This window comes from Colobus angolensis, unplaced genomic scaffold (genome assembly GCF_000951035.1).
Source record: "Colobus angolensis palliatus isolate OR3802 unplaced genomic scaffold, Cang.pa_1.0 Scaffold373, whole genome shotgun sequence".
In the NCBI taxonomy this organism is placed as follows: Eukaryota; Metazoa; Chordata; class Mammalia; order Primates; family Cercopithecidae; genus Colobus; species Colobus angolensis.
Genome location: NW_012117077.1, coordinates 2,198,176 through 2,217,114, shown reverse-complemented (window position 1 = coordinate 2,217,114; position 18,939 = coordinate 2,198,176). Strand labels below are relative to the sequence as shown.

General features: G+C 33.3%; 1 protein-coding gene across 1 annotated transcript in view; it reads right to left on the bottom strand.

The window, feature by feature from the left end:
- Nucleotides 1–18,939, bottom strand: part of GBE1 (glucan (1,4-alpha-), branching enzyme 1) — a 273,306-nt gene that overhangs the window by 95,179 nt on the left and 159,188 nt on the right. Inside the window, exons 8-9 of the mRNA XM_011953833.1 lie at nucleotides 7,442–7,557; nucleotides 4,260–4,387 (exon numbers count right to left, since the gene is read on the bottom strand). Of these exons, the coding sequence (XP_011809223.1) occupies nucleotides 4,260–4,387; nucleotides 7,442–7,557 (244 nt within the window). The remainder of the gene's footprint in view (nucleotides 1–4,259; nucleotides 4,388–7,441; nucleotides 7,558–18,939) is intronic.

The following is an 18,939-nucleotide window of genomic DNA, read 5'->3' as shown; positions in this document are numbered from 1 at the left end:
TCATTTAGCAGATATAGAAACTGAGGCTTACTGAGGTTGAAGGGATCTCTGGAGACAGAGCTTCACTCTTGTTGCCAGGCTGGTATACAGTGGCATGACATGAGCTCACTGCAACCTCTGCCTCCCAGGTTCAAGCGATTCTCCTGCCTCAGCCTCCCAAATGGCTGGGATTACAGGCGCACCGCCACTCCCAGCTAATATTTTTTATATTTTTGGTAGAGATGGGGTTTCATCATGTTGGCCAGGGTGGCCTTGAACTCCTGACCTCAAATGATCCACCCATCTCGGCCTCCCAAAGTGCTGGGACAACAGGCATGAGCTACCACGCCCAGTCGAGATAGAGGATTCTTAATGTAGAGCCAGATTCAGATATCAGGCTTTTTGACAGAGGGTCCTTTCTACTCTAGACAATTAGTAATCCAATAATTAATCAAAAAAAATTAATTTAAAAATGGGTTTCAAAGATTGGTACAGGGACTCACATGTAACAAAATATAGTATTAAGACAATATTAGGAAAATACGCGCTAAGTATTATCAATTCTAATTCCACAATATCTTTCAAATAAGTTACTTTCCTTTGGTCCATTACCACAGCCACAATCTTATTTAATCTTCATTACTGCTTGCCTAGACCATATTCAAATGGCATTCCCCACCTCTACCTTCTCTTTATACTAACTGTTGCCAAATTCATATCTTATGAGACATTCCACCCTTCAATAGATTTCAATAGCCAACAATTGAAAATTCAAATTCCTTAGCTTAAGATTCAATTCAACAATTACACATTAAGCATTTACTATATGATTTACTATCCAATTAGCTACTCCCCTACTCCCTGTTATAGTGTAAGATCCACGAGGTCAAGAGTTTATAGTTGTTGTTCACTGATATACCCCAAGAATCTAGAATAGTTTAATAATACTTGGCACAAGCAGGTTATTCAGTAAGTATCTGTTGAGTGAATGAGTGAGGTGCTCTGAAGGATTAAAAGATAAGATATAATATCTGGCTTTCATAGATTAATAAACTGGGACCTAAAGACACATAAACATACTTATAATTATGAAATGACAATGTGATGTAGTTGTGATCATTAACTAAAGTGCGCAGAAAGTGAAAGGAAAGACATCTTTCTACCATTATTTCCTACTATTTCATTTTAATCACTAAGTACTTCAGCCACTTTGAAATATTCACCCTTGAATGTACTTGTTACAAGCTTTTCTCTATCTGTCAATGCCCAAAGTCTTCCTTAGATTATGATCCTCACCTCCTGTAAAAGACTATTAGATACCATAAGCTCTCTGAGACTCAGGTTAAATGCCTCTATTTTTTTTTTTTTTATGGAAGGAAGATATAAGCAAATATATGGTAGAATATATCCGTAAGAAATTGTTTGTCAGTAATATCTTATTTCTGCATAGCTCTTTATGGTTTATAAAGTAGAAAAAAGATGATCAGTAGAAAAGAAGCCATTTCAACCATTCTATTTATCAAAATATAAGTCACATTTCCACAGACAGGATTGGATGAATATGCATTAAATATCAGGCACCATATTAGGAACTAGAATTACAGACACAATGCCTTCTGAAAAAGAGTTTTCCAAGGACCAAACTGTCAAGAATGACTGGTGATGGGCTGGTATTAAAGATCAAGACAAATTTTCTCAAGAAAATATTAAGGCTTGTTCTATATCCAGTCTCAATGTAGTTTTAGGAAATAGAATCTGCTAAGAAAAACATATGGTCATCATGAAACCTAATCATCCCATAGATAGATTTTTTTGGATAAACGTAGAAATTAATCCTTTTGAAAAGCCTGAAACCTGTATTTGTCCCTCAAGCTTCTCAAAAAAATGTATCAAAGAACTGAAGTTCCCCAAATCACGGCATGCAATGAGATGCCAGCCCAGTCATTCCTCACGATTGCTTCCTTACCCCTCTCTAGTTCTGTTTTCTTACACATTGTTACATTTATTTCTTACCATATAAACCTCTAATTTTAGTTGGTCAGAGAGATGGATTTGAGACTGATCAAAGTCTTCTCCAGCGATAATCATTGTCTCAGTGATTGGCTTTCTGTGCAGCAAGCAGCAGGACCTAGACTGAACCCCTGGTGATTCGGTAACAATCATATGGTCTTGAGTCCTAAATCTGATTTCTAGAAAGCTGCCTCATTAATGCATATGAATTATTTTGGCCCTCCTTTTGAAAGTGGAAAGTTAGTGACTGTTCTTTTAAAATTTTTAAGAAAAAAAAAGGTAAATCATAAAGATCATCAAAATAAACATACTCTAAATATAAAACAATTGATGCCTACTCATATGGCATATGAAAATGATTCTGTGTTTGGGATGAAATTAAAATAGTTCTAATTTTTTACTATATAAAGAGCACTTATACAACCATTCCAGAGGGAAAGATACATCAATCAAAAATGTTTTAATATAGCAAATATAATAATGTAAAATGGTAGATACACTGAGCAAAATACAAAAAGAAATTCAATTTTTTGTTATTGTCATTATAAATAAATTCATATTTCTACTAAAGGAATTTAAATAAATTTATATTGCTTATCCATTCAAACACATTCCTTTTCTTAAAAAAAAAAAGTTCATGGGGATCAATTCTACATTTGGAAGAGACTCCCACTAGACAGAAAAGCGATGTACTGAAATTGAAGTCGTTTTCAATTTAAGTAGAATAAATTGAAAGTACATCTTGTTTTTAAAAAATCTAAAACCAAGTAATATAAAGTAGGCTAAAGTCTCAGTTTCATTGGTAGAAACACTGATAATCAGACCAGAGCTCCCTAGATGATGAAACTATTTTACTTGCAATGAATGGAAAGATCAATGTAACAATTTTAACTTTCATGTATTAAATCATTGCTTCTTTTCCTTCAGTACCCACTTTTGATTTGTGCTGTCATTAATTGTAATTAATTGTAATTTGTCATTTGTAATATCTCTTTGGATTGCCATAAATATCACTGACAAACTAATTAAATTTTTGATGTTTGACAAATAAAATTCAAATATACAGAAGACAAAAGTTTAAAATATACACTCTGAATGATGTTAAAGATATTCAGCACAAAAAGAATTAGCACAAGTATTAGTAAGATGTGCTATGATCAAATGTAGGTAGGTCATGACTGTGAAATAATAATGGGTGTCTAAATTGTATGGCAGGTTGTTGTTTTTTAATTGTACATAAGAATCAATTTCAGGAATTTAGGGCTACTGTTCTATTCCCAGAAAATACTCAGAAAGTAAAGTGCCTGAAGGGAATAAAACTATTCTCCTCTATTCAAGCAATGAAATCATACCATTTATAAAATTAGAGATTTCTGATTTTGAGAAATGGTGTATATAAAAACAGTCTATACAAAAAATAAATACTACAGGAAGGAGACTATTTATTCCATTTCATGCCAATAAACTAAACGCCGACAATGTAAAAACACACCTTAATTCTAACTCTTTTTAAAAGTAGTCTTGCTATTTTTATATGCCAACCACTATACTTTGTATAGAAAAGTTTTAACACACTAAATTCAATTTTAATAATAATTCCTAGTTAGAGAACTTAGAAAACCAGAGGGATTTTAGCACTAAATCTAAATTAGCATAAGCATTTAACAAACTTCTTAATTTATCACATTTATCACCAAGAGGGGAATTGTCAATTATGCATATACAGAATTATATCATTACAGTGCAGCTTTGGGACAGTTAATCATGAACCTTCAAGAATCATGAATAACTAGTGAACATTTGGCAATCTGAGAGCAATAACATAAACAAGAAAGGTAATCGCATCAGAACAAGAAAGGCTTCAGAGAAGCTTGCAGGCAGCGATCCATCCTATCTCTAATGATTGAGCCAAGAAAGAAAAGTAAATAAATAAATGGACAGACACACATTAATATTCAATTCTTTTCTCTGCTGAAGGTCTCATAGTGGAAGGGCCTGTCCACTGATTAGGACATTTAACTTTCTAACCACTGGCATTTTCTTTTTTAACAATAGAATGGTGACAAGTAATTAGTATACATTATCTTCTAATAGGGAAACAGTGAATTCTAACTAATGTGCCACCCATACAAGATAGCTGCACGATACACAGGGTAGAATTTCATTTATGCAATTATTGACAACACGAGATTGATTAGTCAAATACTGTATGCTGACAACATGCTCTCTATTAAAGGGGGTCAGAAGGTAAGACTTCACTGTGGCTTTACCTCAGCTATTGTTATAGAATCTGGACACAGCGTGTGAACCAAATGATTTGCCAACATGAGGTAAGTCAAGGCATCTTCATCTACTTGTAGTCCGAAATATTCACTGTAATCACCTGAGAAACCTTGACCTTAGAAAAAGAAAATCAATATGGATATATTATGTTAAAAAGCAAGTCTTAACTCTGCACAAATACATCCACTAATTAGTTTTTTACATGAATTTTGTTATTGTAGCAGTTTAATAACATAAGTACAAGCAAATATACTGACTTAGAAAAGTACTACACGTCAACATTCAGAGTTCAGACAATCCTGCAAATCAATTTTGTTTGACAAATGCGCAGACATGAGAAAAACAAAGCACTTTAAAGATTTAATTTAATTTTGGCCAAATTATATGGCAAAAAAGTGAAATCATACTAAAGGGAATTCTAAATATCAAATAATTTTCAATACATTTTCTGTCACATTAAGATGTTATTAAATCCCTTTGTGGTAAGGAAAAGAAAATAGGAAAACCATCATAAAATTGAGCACAGTATTTACATTATTTCAAACAGGTACTTCAATTTATGCAATATGGAGTTCCCTATGATAAAGAGATTATATATTCTCAAACTTCCTCCTGCCTTCTCTTCTCCCACCTCCTAACCTTGGTAGGTTATAGCACATTTCAGTTACTTGGGTTATGCCATTTACTTTCTATTCTTTCAGTAATTTACTCTTATTGTTATAATAAAATCAAATTTGTGCTCAACATCAGCCTTTTACCCTGTTTTTCTATGTCTAAGTTCCATTGATTTTTTTTTCTCAGTTTGCCGGATTCTATCACTGAGGGATATTTTCAAGTATAATTATGGAAGTCTTATTCTTCAAGTTCTTTCCTGTTTGTATTTCAGCAGCAATATAACTATCAAGTTTCTCACTTTTGTTTGATGCTGTCATTCTTTAATTTTAAAATGTTTAATTGACAAATAAAAATTGTATATATTCAAGGTTTCCAAGGTACTGATTTGATATTGGTATACACTGTGTACTGATTACTATACTCAAATTAACACATTCGTCACCACCCATAGTTACTGTGTGTGTACGTGTGTGTGTGTGTGTGTGTGTGTGTGAGGATACTTAAAGTCGGCTCTCATCAAATACCAACTAATATTATTAACCATAGTTACATTAGATTCCACATAGCTTATGCACCTTAAAACAAAAAGTGTGCCCTTTGATCAACATCTCTCCATTTCCTCCACTCCTCAGGCCCTGGCAACCATCATTCAACTAGCAAATGTTTGAGTCACACTTTGTAAGAATTTGGCAGACATTGCTTCTGCAAATAAAATACTATGAGTCTAACCTTTTTTTTTTCATGCATGCAAGTAAATTGCAGGTAAATTCATCACCTCCTGATAAATTTCTCTTTATTACTGAGCTTATAAATTAAATACTGTGCTTGATATTAATTGCCTTATCTCAACTTTTCTGGTATTCTATTTAATCTTTTGCTGTGTGGTTTCAGGAATTTTGTTTGTTGCTTTCTCCCTCATTCCAAGGGAGAAAAAAAATCTTAAATAACTCAGAATGTTTTTCTTTAACCATTTCTTGGATTCTCTATCCATGAAAAGCACATCCCATATCCATAAACTTTGGTTCACTCCTCTAATACCACGAATCACTGGAATATACTCCCCTCTCAGTGAGGTAGTTTCTGCAGGGGCATGTAGGTGTTTAAATCTAGGAAAAGATTTTTCTAAACTTTTGCCATGCTTGTCTCTGCGTACCATAAGTCAGCTTCCCCGAAACTGGAAAATGGATATCAATGAAATCTGTTGTGTTTTACAGATTCAACTTCTTTCCTAGGAACATTTCAAGTGGGCAGCATCATGAGTAAGATCAAGCAGTAGCACACTTCGAATGTTTAGCTTCTTTCCTTGGCAGTCCGTTTTCAAGATTTAGTCAATTAGTCAAGTTTTTCACCCTTTTTTAACTTTTTTCTGTTTATTGATGGTGACTATTTGGCCATCGAAAAATAATAATAATTGACTGGTCGCGGTGGCTCACTCCTGCAATCCCAGCCCTTCGGGAGGCCAAGGCGGGCAGATCACCTGAGGTCAGAAGTTTGAGAGCAACCTGGCCAACACGGTGAAACCCCGTCTCTACTAAAAAAAAATACAAAAATGAGCCGGGTATGAAAACAGGCACCTGTAATCCCAGCTACTCAGGAGGCTGAGGCAGGAGAATCACTTGAACCCAAGAGGTGGAGTTTGCAGTGATCTGAGTTCACACCACTGCACTCCAGCCTGGGCAACAGAAAAAGATTCTGTCTCTAATAATAATAATAATAATAATAATTGTTCCCATGTCATCTATTGAGGGATTAGTATTCTGTGATTCCACTTCTTTGTCCAACTTTTATTTTTATTTTATTTTATTTTTTTTTGAGACAGCGTCTCACTCTATTGCCCAGGCTGGAGTGCAGTGGCCCAATCTTAGTTCACTGCAAGCTCTGCCTCCCAGGTTCACGCCATTCTCCTGCCTCAGCCTCCCGAGTAGCTGGGACTACAGGCAGCCATCACCACACCCAGCTAATTTTTTTTTTTTTTTTGTATTTTTCATACAGATAGGGTTTCACCGTGTTAGACAGAATGCTCTCGATCTCCTGACCTCGTGATCCGCCACCTTGGCCTCCCAAAGTGCTGGGATTACAAGCGTGAGCCACCATGCCCAGCCTGTACAACTTTTAAACTGAGAGTGATAAATACTTTTAATTTCAAATTAATTTATAATTTAATTTTAACCAGGTAAATCTATAATTAAAATACATATTTTATTCCATGTGTAATATGTAAAAACCTATGCATTCACAACTGTTCTCATCTATTATTTTTTATTTTAATTGGAAGTGCTGTAGTGTTCACATCCTGAAGGTGTTATAATAAATGGTTTCGTCAAAAAAGTTTTAAGCTACACAATAATGACAGCATATTCAGTAGATAAATTTCAAAGGAAATGATTATCTTTTGTTTACTTATAAAACATACTTATACTCTACCTATTGCCAAAATGGGGTAATAAATTACTACGAAGAGAGCATATGTAATGGAACTAATAAAAATCAAGGCATAATGGCTATTGCAGCTTCTGCAATTAACCCCATACCTGATTTTATCAGGGTTACCTACCCATTCCATGGTGATGATAAAGCATGGATGTAACACCATCAAAACGAAATCCATCAAAGCGATATTCTTCCAACCACCATCTTATGTTTGACAGAAGGAATCTTAAAACTTCCCAGCTAAAATATAAGAGAAATATGTATTTAAGCAAAATGTAAAGAGCATTTTCCTTAATTGTTATAAATGTTTGCTATTAACTAAAATTAGAGGGCTCTATCTCAAGAATCATAATGTTCAAGAAATATAACATATATAAAAGTCACAAAACTAATAAGAATCTCAGTTGGCTGATGAAACGCATTCTAAAAGGAAAAATTATTAATTTTTATAGTCCACAAAGTCACTTAATATCTAAGAAAACTTAAGGAATAATTTTTTTAACATGAACTCCAAAACCAGAGACTCTGTCTCATTCAACGCCGTGTTCTCAGCAACCACAAAAGTCATTACTCTATAGTAGTGCTCAAAAAAAGCAAAGGAATAAAATCTATTACCAGTCCCTGAATTTTTAAAAAGGATTTTCATGTAATATAACCATAATTATGTGATTTTTCTCCTTTCAGAAAATGCATTTTCATTATCAGTACAAAAAGTACTTTCAATGACTTTTTGCTTAAAATAGTTCCTCCTGCTACAATTTCAAACAGATATGATTCAGAATAAAAAGTAAAAGATAAAAACAGAAAATCAACCACATGGTAAGCAACATTACATTGACTAGACTGTTGTTTCATGGAAGTAAAAAAAGAAAACCTAATTACCAAAAAACACGTTTAATAAAGTCCAAAGTTTTACGAGTTTCAGAGTCCTACATCCATAAAAAGAGAAGGAAAACAAAGAAACTGTGTAACTCAATTAGAAACACCACACGAAACAAGTCTGTTTAGGACAAGTGAAAAGAAGGCATCATCAATTAGTATTTTCTTCAGTCATATAGTATGGTTGAGTTCTCTATCTTATTATAACTGTGGTTTTAAGACTTTAATACCTCATTTAGTTTAATGACAAAGCTCCGTAATAGTGTACATGAATCTTTACCCCAGTTGAAATTTATGTATTTTTAAAACTTTGCATATATTAAAGAACAATCTGACATAAATGAAGATGAAGTCATCAAAATTAACTTCAGAATTGTAAATCCAAACTTTGGGGAAAAATGAGTGTTGTTAGTAATTACCTGTTTTAAATAAGTTACTTTGAGTTTTGAAAACTTACTAAGTTAAAAAAAAAAAAAATGAAAAGAAATCCAAGCAATCTAATAGATATAAAAGGGAGACAGGAGGTTCAAGATTTTAAGGTTAAGCAATCTTGAAGGTAGTATTTGCTGATGGTTCTATAATTGCACATTCATAACGGTTTAAGGGGGAAATCTTGTTTAACAGAAGAAATCAATAGAAACAAATAGCTATACTAGAACTGTATAAGATCAAAATCACTCTATTTTGCATAGGAATTTTCATTACTATATTGTTTCTAGTTTTCTTATAATTAATACATTTTATTTTTCAGAGTTTTAGATTCACAGAAAAATTGAAAGGTAGATACAGAGAGTTCCCTGTCCCCAAACATATATCTATATTTTGTAACAAGTTTGCTATGAGAACTTCAGAAAGAAGACTTGAATAAAATTGTATACAAATAATCCTTTGAAAATAATTTTTTGAAAAGAATACATTCTTCTAAGTAAAGAGAAAGATAAGTGAATTATATTGCAATTCAATGGAAAACAGAAGAAGGAAACGATGTGAACTTGATCATTGAAAAGAAAGAATTGCCTAGTGTCACAGCAGATTTCATTAAAGTCAAAGGTAATGAAAGTCCTATTGATTCCTTTTACTACAATATTTAATCTATTCTATTCTTGATCAAAACAGGAAATAAACTGTGTTTAAAATATTAAAATAAAAAGACACATTTGGGGATAACTATGTCACTAGACAGATTCTTGGCATGTATGAACAACAAAAAAATTCCCGTGACAATCAGAAAAGAAACAATAGTGACCATGGAGCATCTAATTGAAAAGTTGTCATGGGTTAAAAACTGCATTCTATTCTTCAGATCTCTGAAATACTCTTTCACATTGTCTAAAAATGATAAACAGTCTTTTAAAAACTACTACAAGATTAAAGTGATAAATCAAATTTTTACTGCTTTTAATGTCTTTTATATTTTATGAATCATTAATGAAATACGATAGACAAAATTTTATGAAAGTAAACTATCTAGAACAAAATAGTAAAGAACAAAAATCCAAAAAGTTTTATTTTTTAACCAAATATCAGGAAATGGATTTAGGAAAAAGCCAAATACAAAATTTTAAAGTCAGTGGCAGCAAGTACAAAGCAAAAGTTTAAAGCATTAATTCTCTGGCTAAGTCGACTTTCTAAAACTAGATTATTAGTATCAGTTATGCAAAAATAACCAGTCTTATAAGGGTAACATTTTATAAATAACTAGCCTTTGTTGTATAAGAAAAAATAAATTGTCAGTTTCTAAGGATAGTAGTCTTAGTTATGCTATGTTAAATTTTCTGCACAAAAGTACAACCTTTTTGTATATAATTATAAAATACTTAGTACACATTACTGGAGAAAAAACTTCTTCCCTAATCATTTTGTCTCATAGGTACCCAGACCTCAAAATCAAGTGGAAGATTCTTAAATTCACATTAAAAATCCAAGTATGCAAGGACATCCAGCAGAGGCACCCTGTTCTGCAACCCTCCAGCAGTCACATGGACCATGAAAACAATAATCTCATACAAGAAGGAACTAGTTCACTGAATCTAAGATTTGTCTTTGAAATAGAGCAAGCTTAAAGAATAAGTCACCAGTCAAAATACTGATTTCTGAAAGACGTTCAATATTACTTCTACTCTCATAATTTCCAAATTCAAGCTCATAGATTCCATTTTTCCTTTTTTGGGGTGTTGACAGAAAATGGAATACGAAGTATTCCGGACTATGACTGAATTAGAAATACTGTTCAGTGTGCTCTCTAGTAGTAAATGAACTGAATCACCTCAACCCAATGGTTTGCCTTGAGTCAGAGTATGACAATGTCTGGTAAAAAGTACAATAAAAAAGGCAATTTACTTTTTCTACCTCAAAGTGTCATCAAACAGCCCATAACACAGTTGATATATCCAGTTGATTAGAATCTCATAAAAATATACAGCAGAATTTAAGACAGTTTTATTTTGGTGCGTTCCAACAGACAAGCCTGGACTTAGATTACTCCATTGGCATACAGCTTTTAAAGCCTGTCCTTACAAACCACTTACTGGCAAGAAGCCTAATTTCTGAACAATTGGAGGAGCTAGATGCTAACTTTCAGATGGTGATGCCAAATATATATATATATATATATACACACATACACACATATATATACACATACACACATACACACACACACATACACACACACCTCATTGGTCAAAATGAATGTGTTTAAGAAGTAACCCATTTTAGTTCTTAGCTTTATATCTTAAACTAATTAACACATACATTAGAAACCAGCACTGCGTTATTCATACTGTGCATAGTCAACTGATTAGAGCACTCCCAATTTATTTTTTGGAGCAAAACAAAATCTCTAATATCCAGAAAAAAAATGAAATGCAACTGATTTTCTTATGAATCATAAACCACTAAAAAAATGTTTAAATCAAAGATGCCTAATATAGAAACTGAATACATCGATGGATAATACATACATTTAAGGATTTCTGGCAATCAAAATAACCATGATTCTAATTGGCTTAGATGTTTGAAATATTCAACCTATAATCAAGTAATGAGGATTTATTAAGGAAATTTTGTCACCAGATAATTCCAGTATTAAGATTTTTAGGAAATATCCCTAAAATCAAAAACTGTTGATTGTCTCACATTCTGCCAATAATCTTGATAATGAAATATAGACAAATTTTCTCAGTAAGCAACTATCATCAAATAGAATGACATTTATTTAATAATGTTACATTTTGTAATCCAAGCTTATTTGCCTAATGTTCTATTTATTTGTGGTCCAGAAAAACCTCTGAGATTTTCAAAATTTGCAACTTAGTTCACTGGATGTTACTAAACCTACTAATATTGTATATTAATAAATAAGAGACATTACTAAGCAGCCACTAAATATCAAAAAAAAAATAAAGGAAAAAATGATGTTCCTCTTAGATATTCTGTAGGCTTTTAGGCTGAATGTGTATTAAACAGTACATCATAAAACCACGAATCCAAAACCTCAGGTTTTGATCTGTGTATTTCAATTGAGGCAGTAGATTGTGAGGAAAAACGAGAAAGGTATAGAATGCCAAAAGAAAGCCTTAAATTATAATAAAAATGACATATTTTTAGAAAGATATTCTAAAATATCACCGTTTAATATAATAACGGGTAACATCGAACAATCTGGTTTACTTCAAAAAAATTAAAAGAATTCATTAATCAACTTAATTTTAATTAAATTAACCAACAATTAAAAATGTTATGTTTTGCTCATAATTTGTGTAAGTTATATTACAAACTCAGCCAACTGGAATTAAGAGAAAACTTGAAATGATCAAAAAGTAGTAATTCATATCCAGTAGCAGATAACAGTATCATCAATAATAAAATAAAACATATCTGGATTTTTAGACACTGAGAATAGAGGCTATTGTATATATTAATTTCAAATACTATTAGATAATGAGTAGCACAAAACTCTAGTGAGACAAATTGTTCATTCAACTACTAAAAATCTGTAATAATGGAAATTTCAGAATGTAGGTAATTATTATAAATTATGGTTTTGAAGTTCTTTTCTATATCACATAATTTTCTGGATTTTATTCTGTGCAACTTTATTTTATGTAAATTAATATATTGTTTAATCAGATTACATCCACTGGGCTCCAGTTATCTATATCCATTAACAAAATAAAGCATTTTCTTCCCATAAGGCCTAAATTGTACTTAGCATATTAAATACTTTATTAAAATTAACCCTATTTGTATTATATATAATTCCAATTAGGTATTCTCTAGGAAATAAGTAGAAAAGGATGATATGGTGCTTTCATAGGCTAAATGATTCCAATCAGACTTTTACTAAAATAATAAAATACTTGAGAAATTTCCAAGTCATGTTCTTCTCTAATTTAACCTGTATTCTTAAAAATTGGTTATCTGTCAAGTAAGATTAGCAAAAGGCAAACCTGAAGTGTCTGTGACGGTGAGTGTGTGTACCTAAAGAGTGTGTGTGCGTGTGTGTGTGTGTGTGTGTGTGTGTGTGTGTAGGAACTGACAGTGGACAGTAGTGAGAACAAAAGTGAAGGCTAATAGTCTGATAGGATGGAAAAAGACAAGTGTAAAAGGACAAATAACCCACTCTAATAGAGCACACCTATGCAAATCTAGATGGGCTAGCCTACTACTACACACATAGGCTGTATGGTATATAGTATATTGCGCCTAGGCTGCAAACCTGTATAGCATGTTACTGTACTGAATACTGGAGGCAATTGTAATGCAAGGGTAAGTATTTGTATATCTAAACAGAAAAGGTACAGTAAAACACAGTATTATAATCTTATGAGATCACCATCTTATATGTGGTTGCCTGCTAAAATGTTATGTAGTACATGAATGTACATACATGTAGACACAAGTATACACAGACACTCATGTTTTTCAAACAAGTTTAAAAAAATCCTACTTTATCTATAAAATAAAGCGAATGACTAGTTCAAATCAAGTGACAGTGACTTGAACATATGTAATATACATCATGACAAATGTCATATTAATACCATAATTGGTAATCAGCTTTTAAGAGCTTACTTTAAAGGTAAAAGTTAGGAAACATTAACAATTCATAGACTCCTTTTTCATTTTTTCCCTTCTCATTTATTTCTAATAGATTAACTGTTATATTTAAATAAGTGATTGGCTGGGCCCAGTGGCTCATGTCTGTTATCCCAGCACTTTGGGAGGCCAAGGCAGGAGGATCACAAGGTCAAGAGATCGAGACCATCCTGGCCAACATGGTGAAACCACAGATACAAAATTTATCTGGGCATGGTGGTGCACGCCTGTATTCCCAGCTACTCCGGAGGCTGAGGCAGGAGAATCGCTTGAACCTGGGAGGTGGAGGTTGCAGTGAGCTGAGATTGTGCCAATGCACTTCAGCCTGGTGACAGAGCGAGACTCCATCTCAAAAATAAATAAATAAGCCATTAAAGTAATTTTATGATTGAAAAAATACATCCCTCAATTTGATAATTTCCCATTATCTCACTTAAATTTACAATTTTGTGTATGTATTTATTTACTTATATTTAGCCAGTTTTATTTTAAATGATGACTTGAGGCAACTTACAGAAATACATATATCTCAACAGTATCAGCCTCCCAAAGTGCTGGGATTATAGGCCTGAGTCATGATGCTTGGCTCTAATCAGCATCAACAATAAATTAGAATAAAGATCTTATACAAACATAAAGTATCTGGGAACTGATTTTTATTCCAGTCTGAAATAATTATTTTACAGACTACTGACTTTAAATATACTACAACAGGATTTTCCTTCACTATCACCTCAGAATGATATTTTAGGACAATATTCAAGGAAAACCCTATTATAATGCCTATAAAGATGAAGACATTTAGGATAATACTATGTAAGTTATTTTAAAGATGCAACAATGTACTTTGAGACCAATAAATAGATAAGCATTTTAGAGCGGAGATGAACTGGGAAAAACTAGCTGTACAGCAATTGAGGTAGGGCAAGGTGAAAATACAGAGGCACTTAGTTCTTCAAAAAATGAAGGGTGTGTGTGCACATGCATACATGTGTGTGTGTTCTAGGAGTGGGAAATCAAGGAAAATATATAGGGTCTGCTAATGATTATATTTAAATTTCAAACATCACTCTTCAATGGTATTTTGCATTAGCTTTGCTAAATAATATATATCTTTCTAATTCTATTTGGATACATTCCCACAAGCAAAAGGAGCTAGCTTTCAGTGGGCTTTCTGGAGTGGAGCAGAATAGAAAGGAGAAATGTGATACTATGTAGAAAGAAAAAAAGGAATTCAAAATCACCAAGTGTCTACTAGCCTCCAGACTCCACACGTTACACAGCCTCATTTAACAAGGCTGTGATATGATATTTTATAGTTTGGGAAACTGAGATTTAGAAAAGTTAAAAAACCATGTCCAGGGTCACTCAGGTAATAGATACAGGTGCAGCTCAATCTTTTGAATCTAAAACCTTGCCTCTTAACTGCAATTTTATACTCCACATTCAGCGTGACTATATTAAAAACTATCTCTTGTTTTTGGCAATTTCCCTGGTACAACATCTTTTAAAACCCTGTAATTTCCACATATCCATAATTTTAATATGTGGTCAGAGTAGCTGCATTAATCTTCTCTAAGCCTCAGTTTTCCACACAGTAAAATGGAAGACAATTTCTGCACCCTCCTGAACGAGGATTAAATGGAATGGGTATAATGTGATGGCAGTGTTTGATATACTGCCAATCCATGAGAGTTCCTATTAAATAATAAAGAAATTCTGAATATTTGTTTGTTACATATAAATTACATTTATGGCTGTAATATATCAACGTGTTCTATTAGTTGTGATTTTCTCATACTGAAATAAACCATAAAGATAAGCATGTTTTAGCTAATATCAAAGCTAAATAATCCCTTTTTAAAATTCAGCATTTACTTTTCCTAGAGTTTTATTGTATTTACCTATTTGTATATTCAACATGCATTTCCTTAACTACCTGCCTTGTACCAGGCACAATGCTATGAATAGCAAATACATAGTATCAATGTGTGCTGAGTTTAGGGTCTAACAGGAGAAACAGACGTTTTACAATTACAAACACAAGCACATGTAATTACAATGGTGATAAATAACACAAAGAATAAACACGGCAGTGTGAGACCGCATTGACAGAGAAACGGTTAATCTATTCTGAGGAAGTGAAGCTAAGCTTCTCAGAAAGTGACAGTGAAAGTTGAAGCCCATAGGATAAATTGGACAATATAACACTCATTCAAAGTTACTGGAAATCATCTTACATTAGTTCAGAAAAGCCCCCGATCCACTTTTGACAGGCACAGCAGGAATATATTTTTATTATATACTATCAGTTCACTACTGTAGTCCTTAACATAGGACTTCCTTTAAAGATAGATTCAACATGGTCAACAAAATCAGATTTTGTGGAAAGGTATCTATTAAATTACCCATCTGTCTTAGTTTAAGTTCCTATATCAAATTGCCAAGACAGAGTGGGTTATAAACAACATAAATTTATTCCTCATAGTTCTGGAGGATGGAAGTCCAACATCAGGGTGCCAGCATGGTCAGATTCTGATGAGGACCATCTTACGATGTGCAAAGTGCCCACTTCTCACTGAGTCTTCACATGGTAGAGAGAGAGTGAGGGAGCTCTCTGGGGTCCCTTTTCTAAGAGCATTAAACCCATTCAGAGCATGCAGCCCTCCCAAAGACCCCACCTCCTAATATCATCGCCTTAGAGATTAGAATTCCAACATACAAATTTCACAGGGACAGAAACATTCAGAAACAAAAGGAAGAGAGGAAGAAGAAATAAGGAAAGGACATTTTTCTGTATGTGTTAATTTTGTGTGACTGACTCCCTACATAATGCTTAACTATTCTTTCTTGTTTTAATCACATTTCTCCAGAATTTTTCTCTTCTAAGAAAATACTTCTGAGACAGTCTTTCCAGCAGCAAACATATCTAGGAACTCCCCACTTGATACTCCTTCCGTACCAAGTCTCATCTTTTCTTGGCTGACTCATGCCCCAATTCTTGCCCTCTTCAGCCCAGACTCTGCTCACTCTCTGCCTTGAGAATGCATTCCTTCCCTCCTTACTCCCCGTGGCTCCTGTATTCCTGAACTAGCTCTCCATATGGTCTCTTATTCTCATTCCTTCCTTTTTCCTCTTCTAACCTCTTCTCTCTCCCTTTTCTCTTTCTTAGCCTCTCTTCCTTCTTAATCTTGATTGCACAGACAAATGTAAAAGCCTGTCAAGCAATTCTAGGAATTGCTTATAATTCATTAAGTATACATATTTATATATGATTTTGCAAAAATAAAGATATCAAGTACTCTGTCTTGATGAATTTCATGAGAAAATTATGTTATACTTCACTTAATGAAAATTAACTAAGCATTTCTAATACACAATGAAATAACACTGAATTAGAAATCAAGAAAATTATGTTCTAGCCAATTTTGCAAAAATCAGTATATAAACAGATAATCTCTCTGAACATCAGTGTGATAATTTTTGCAGAGGATACTGGATTATTTTATCTCCATCTTATATATTTTTATAAATTTAAATTTATTTTATTTTGAGACAGTCTCTCTCTGTCGCCCAGGCTGGAGTGCGGTGGCACGATCTTGGCTGCAACCTCTGCCTCCAAGGTTCAAGCGATTCTCTTGCCTCAGCCTCCCGAACAGCTGGGATTACAGGCGCCCACCACCACGCCCAGCTAATTTTTTGTATTTTTAGTAGAGACAGGGTTTCACCATGTTGGCCAGGCTAGTATTGAACTTCTGACCTCAAGTGATCCACCCACCTTGGCCTCCCAAAGTGCTGGGATTACAGGCGTGTGCCACTATGTCTGGCCTATAAATTTAAATTAAAACTGAAAAATTAATTCAATATTAACATTTCTGAGTTTTAGCATACAGACTAATTTGAATAATTTCACTATATTCTACTAGAATACAGACACAAAAGTTTATGACACTAAATGTGCCTTAGACAATGATAGACTAATGGCCTGAAAAAAAATGACATCCACACTCAAAACTATTATAAAACCAAATTCAACAGCACTGCATCCCACAATCTCAATTGAAAGCCCAGCACAAGGTTTACAAAATCTTATTTCTTACGTGAATGTCATGTGAGAGACAACAAGAGACAAACTGGTTCATGCAAGTAAGTCCTGTTTCCCCAACGTAATCATAAATTATTGTCTAAATGTTAAGAACCATATCTTATACCTTTTATGTTAGTTTTAAACAAACTGACCTGAACTAAATAATGTACATAGAAATCTAAGACACTCACATAATAAAACATTAACTTTTTTTTTTTTTTTTTTTGAGAAAGGATCTCACTTTCTAGCCCAGGCTGACGTGCAGTGGCACCATCTCATCTCACTACATCCTGGACCTCCTGGGCTCAAGTTATCCTCTCACCTCAGCCCCCAAGTAGCTGGGATGACAAGAGTGCACCACGATGCCAGCCTAATTTTTGTATTTTGTGTAGCGGCAGGGTTTTGTCATGTTTCCTAGCCTGGTCTCGAACTCCTGGACTCAAGCAATCTGCCTACCTCGGTGTCCCAAATTGCTGGATTAATTTATCTTTTAAATACAACATTAACTCTGAAGCAGTAAAAACAAACAAATTAAAAAGTAATATATAAAGTTAATAATGTTTTCATAGTCATTGGAAATGGAACCAGAAATTAAGAACAACAAAAGTCTCCACTAAAATAAAGGCACATAAGCAAAGATTATGATACTTTTTGGAAGCCTACAAAGGTCGTATTTTCATGAGGAAAACTTAAATAAGAAATTATTTAATTGAAATGTTCAAATAATAGATTTTCCTCTTCTTTTCTTCCTTTCCCCCCACAGCTTACAATTTCTCTTAGACCTTTCAGAACATGTTTAACACTACAAGAAGTAAAATCATTAAACTCTTCACTGATCGCCTCTCCTCATTGTTTATTACAAGTTTTAACACACATGGGCATTCATGCAAACATATACCTCGATGTTTTTTTAAATCAAAAAAGAAATATGGCCAGCCTCTAGTGAGAGTAAGTTCATATTGGTGAATGTATGGCCTACATTGGAATAAAAATGCTTATGATTAAATATTGAAAATTTCCCCAAATGTAATATAATTCTCTGGTGACGACAACAAAAGGAAGAAACCACAAAAACATCAGTATCCTTAAGGAATCATCAGCTTCTTTTTGTTTGCTCCAGTTATAAATTTTGCATTTGCACATTGCCGCCTAGATTTTCAAAGGGTTCTGCAATGATTAATTTAACAATCTACCCATATTGCCGTAATATAACCAAAAACTTTTACATATATGTAATTTATAATATCTGAATCAAGGACAAACTAGTGGCCAAAATAGAAGTTCCAACATCCAGGCACGTTATTAATGCAGAAATGGCCAAGTGTCACCAAAATATGGCTACTTAAAAAAGTACTCCTCAAGCTTGGGTGCTTTACCTCTAAAGATACACATGTAACAGTGCATATTTATGACAGTCAATTTGACCTGATTATTTGACAGTAAAAAATGAATGTGTAAAAATTCTAATACTTACAAATATATACTGAATGCTTACTAAATAAATGGCAGGCCTTGTACTGAGTGCTTTGCATGAATTATTTCATGTAATTCCCACA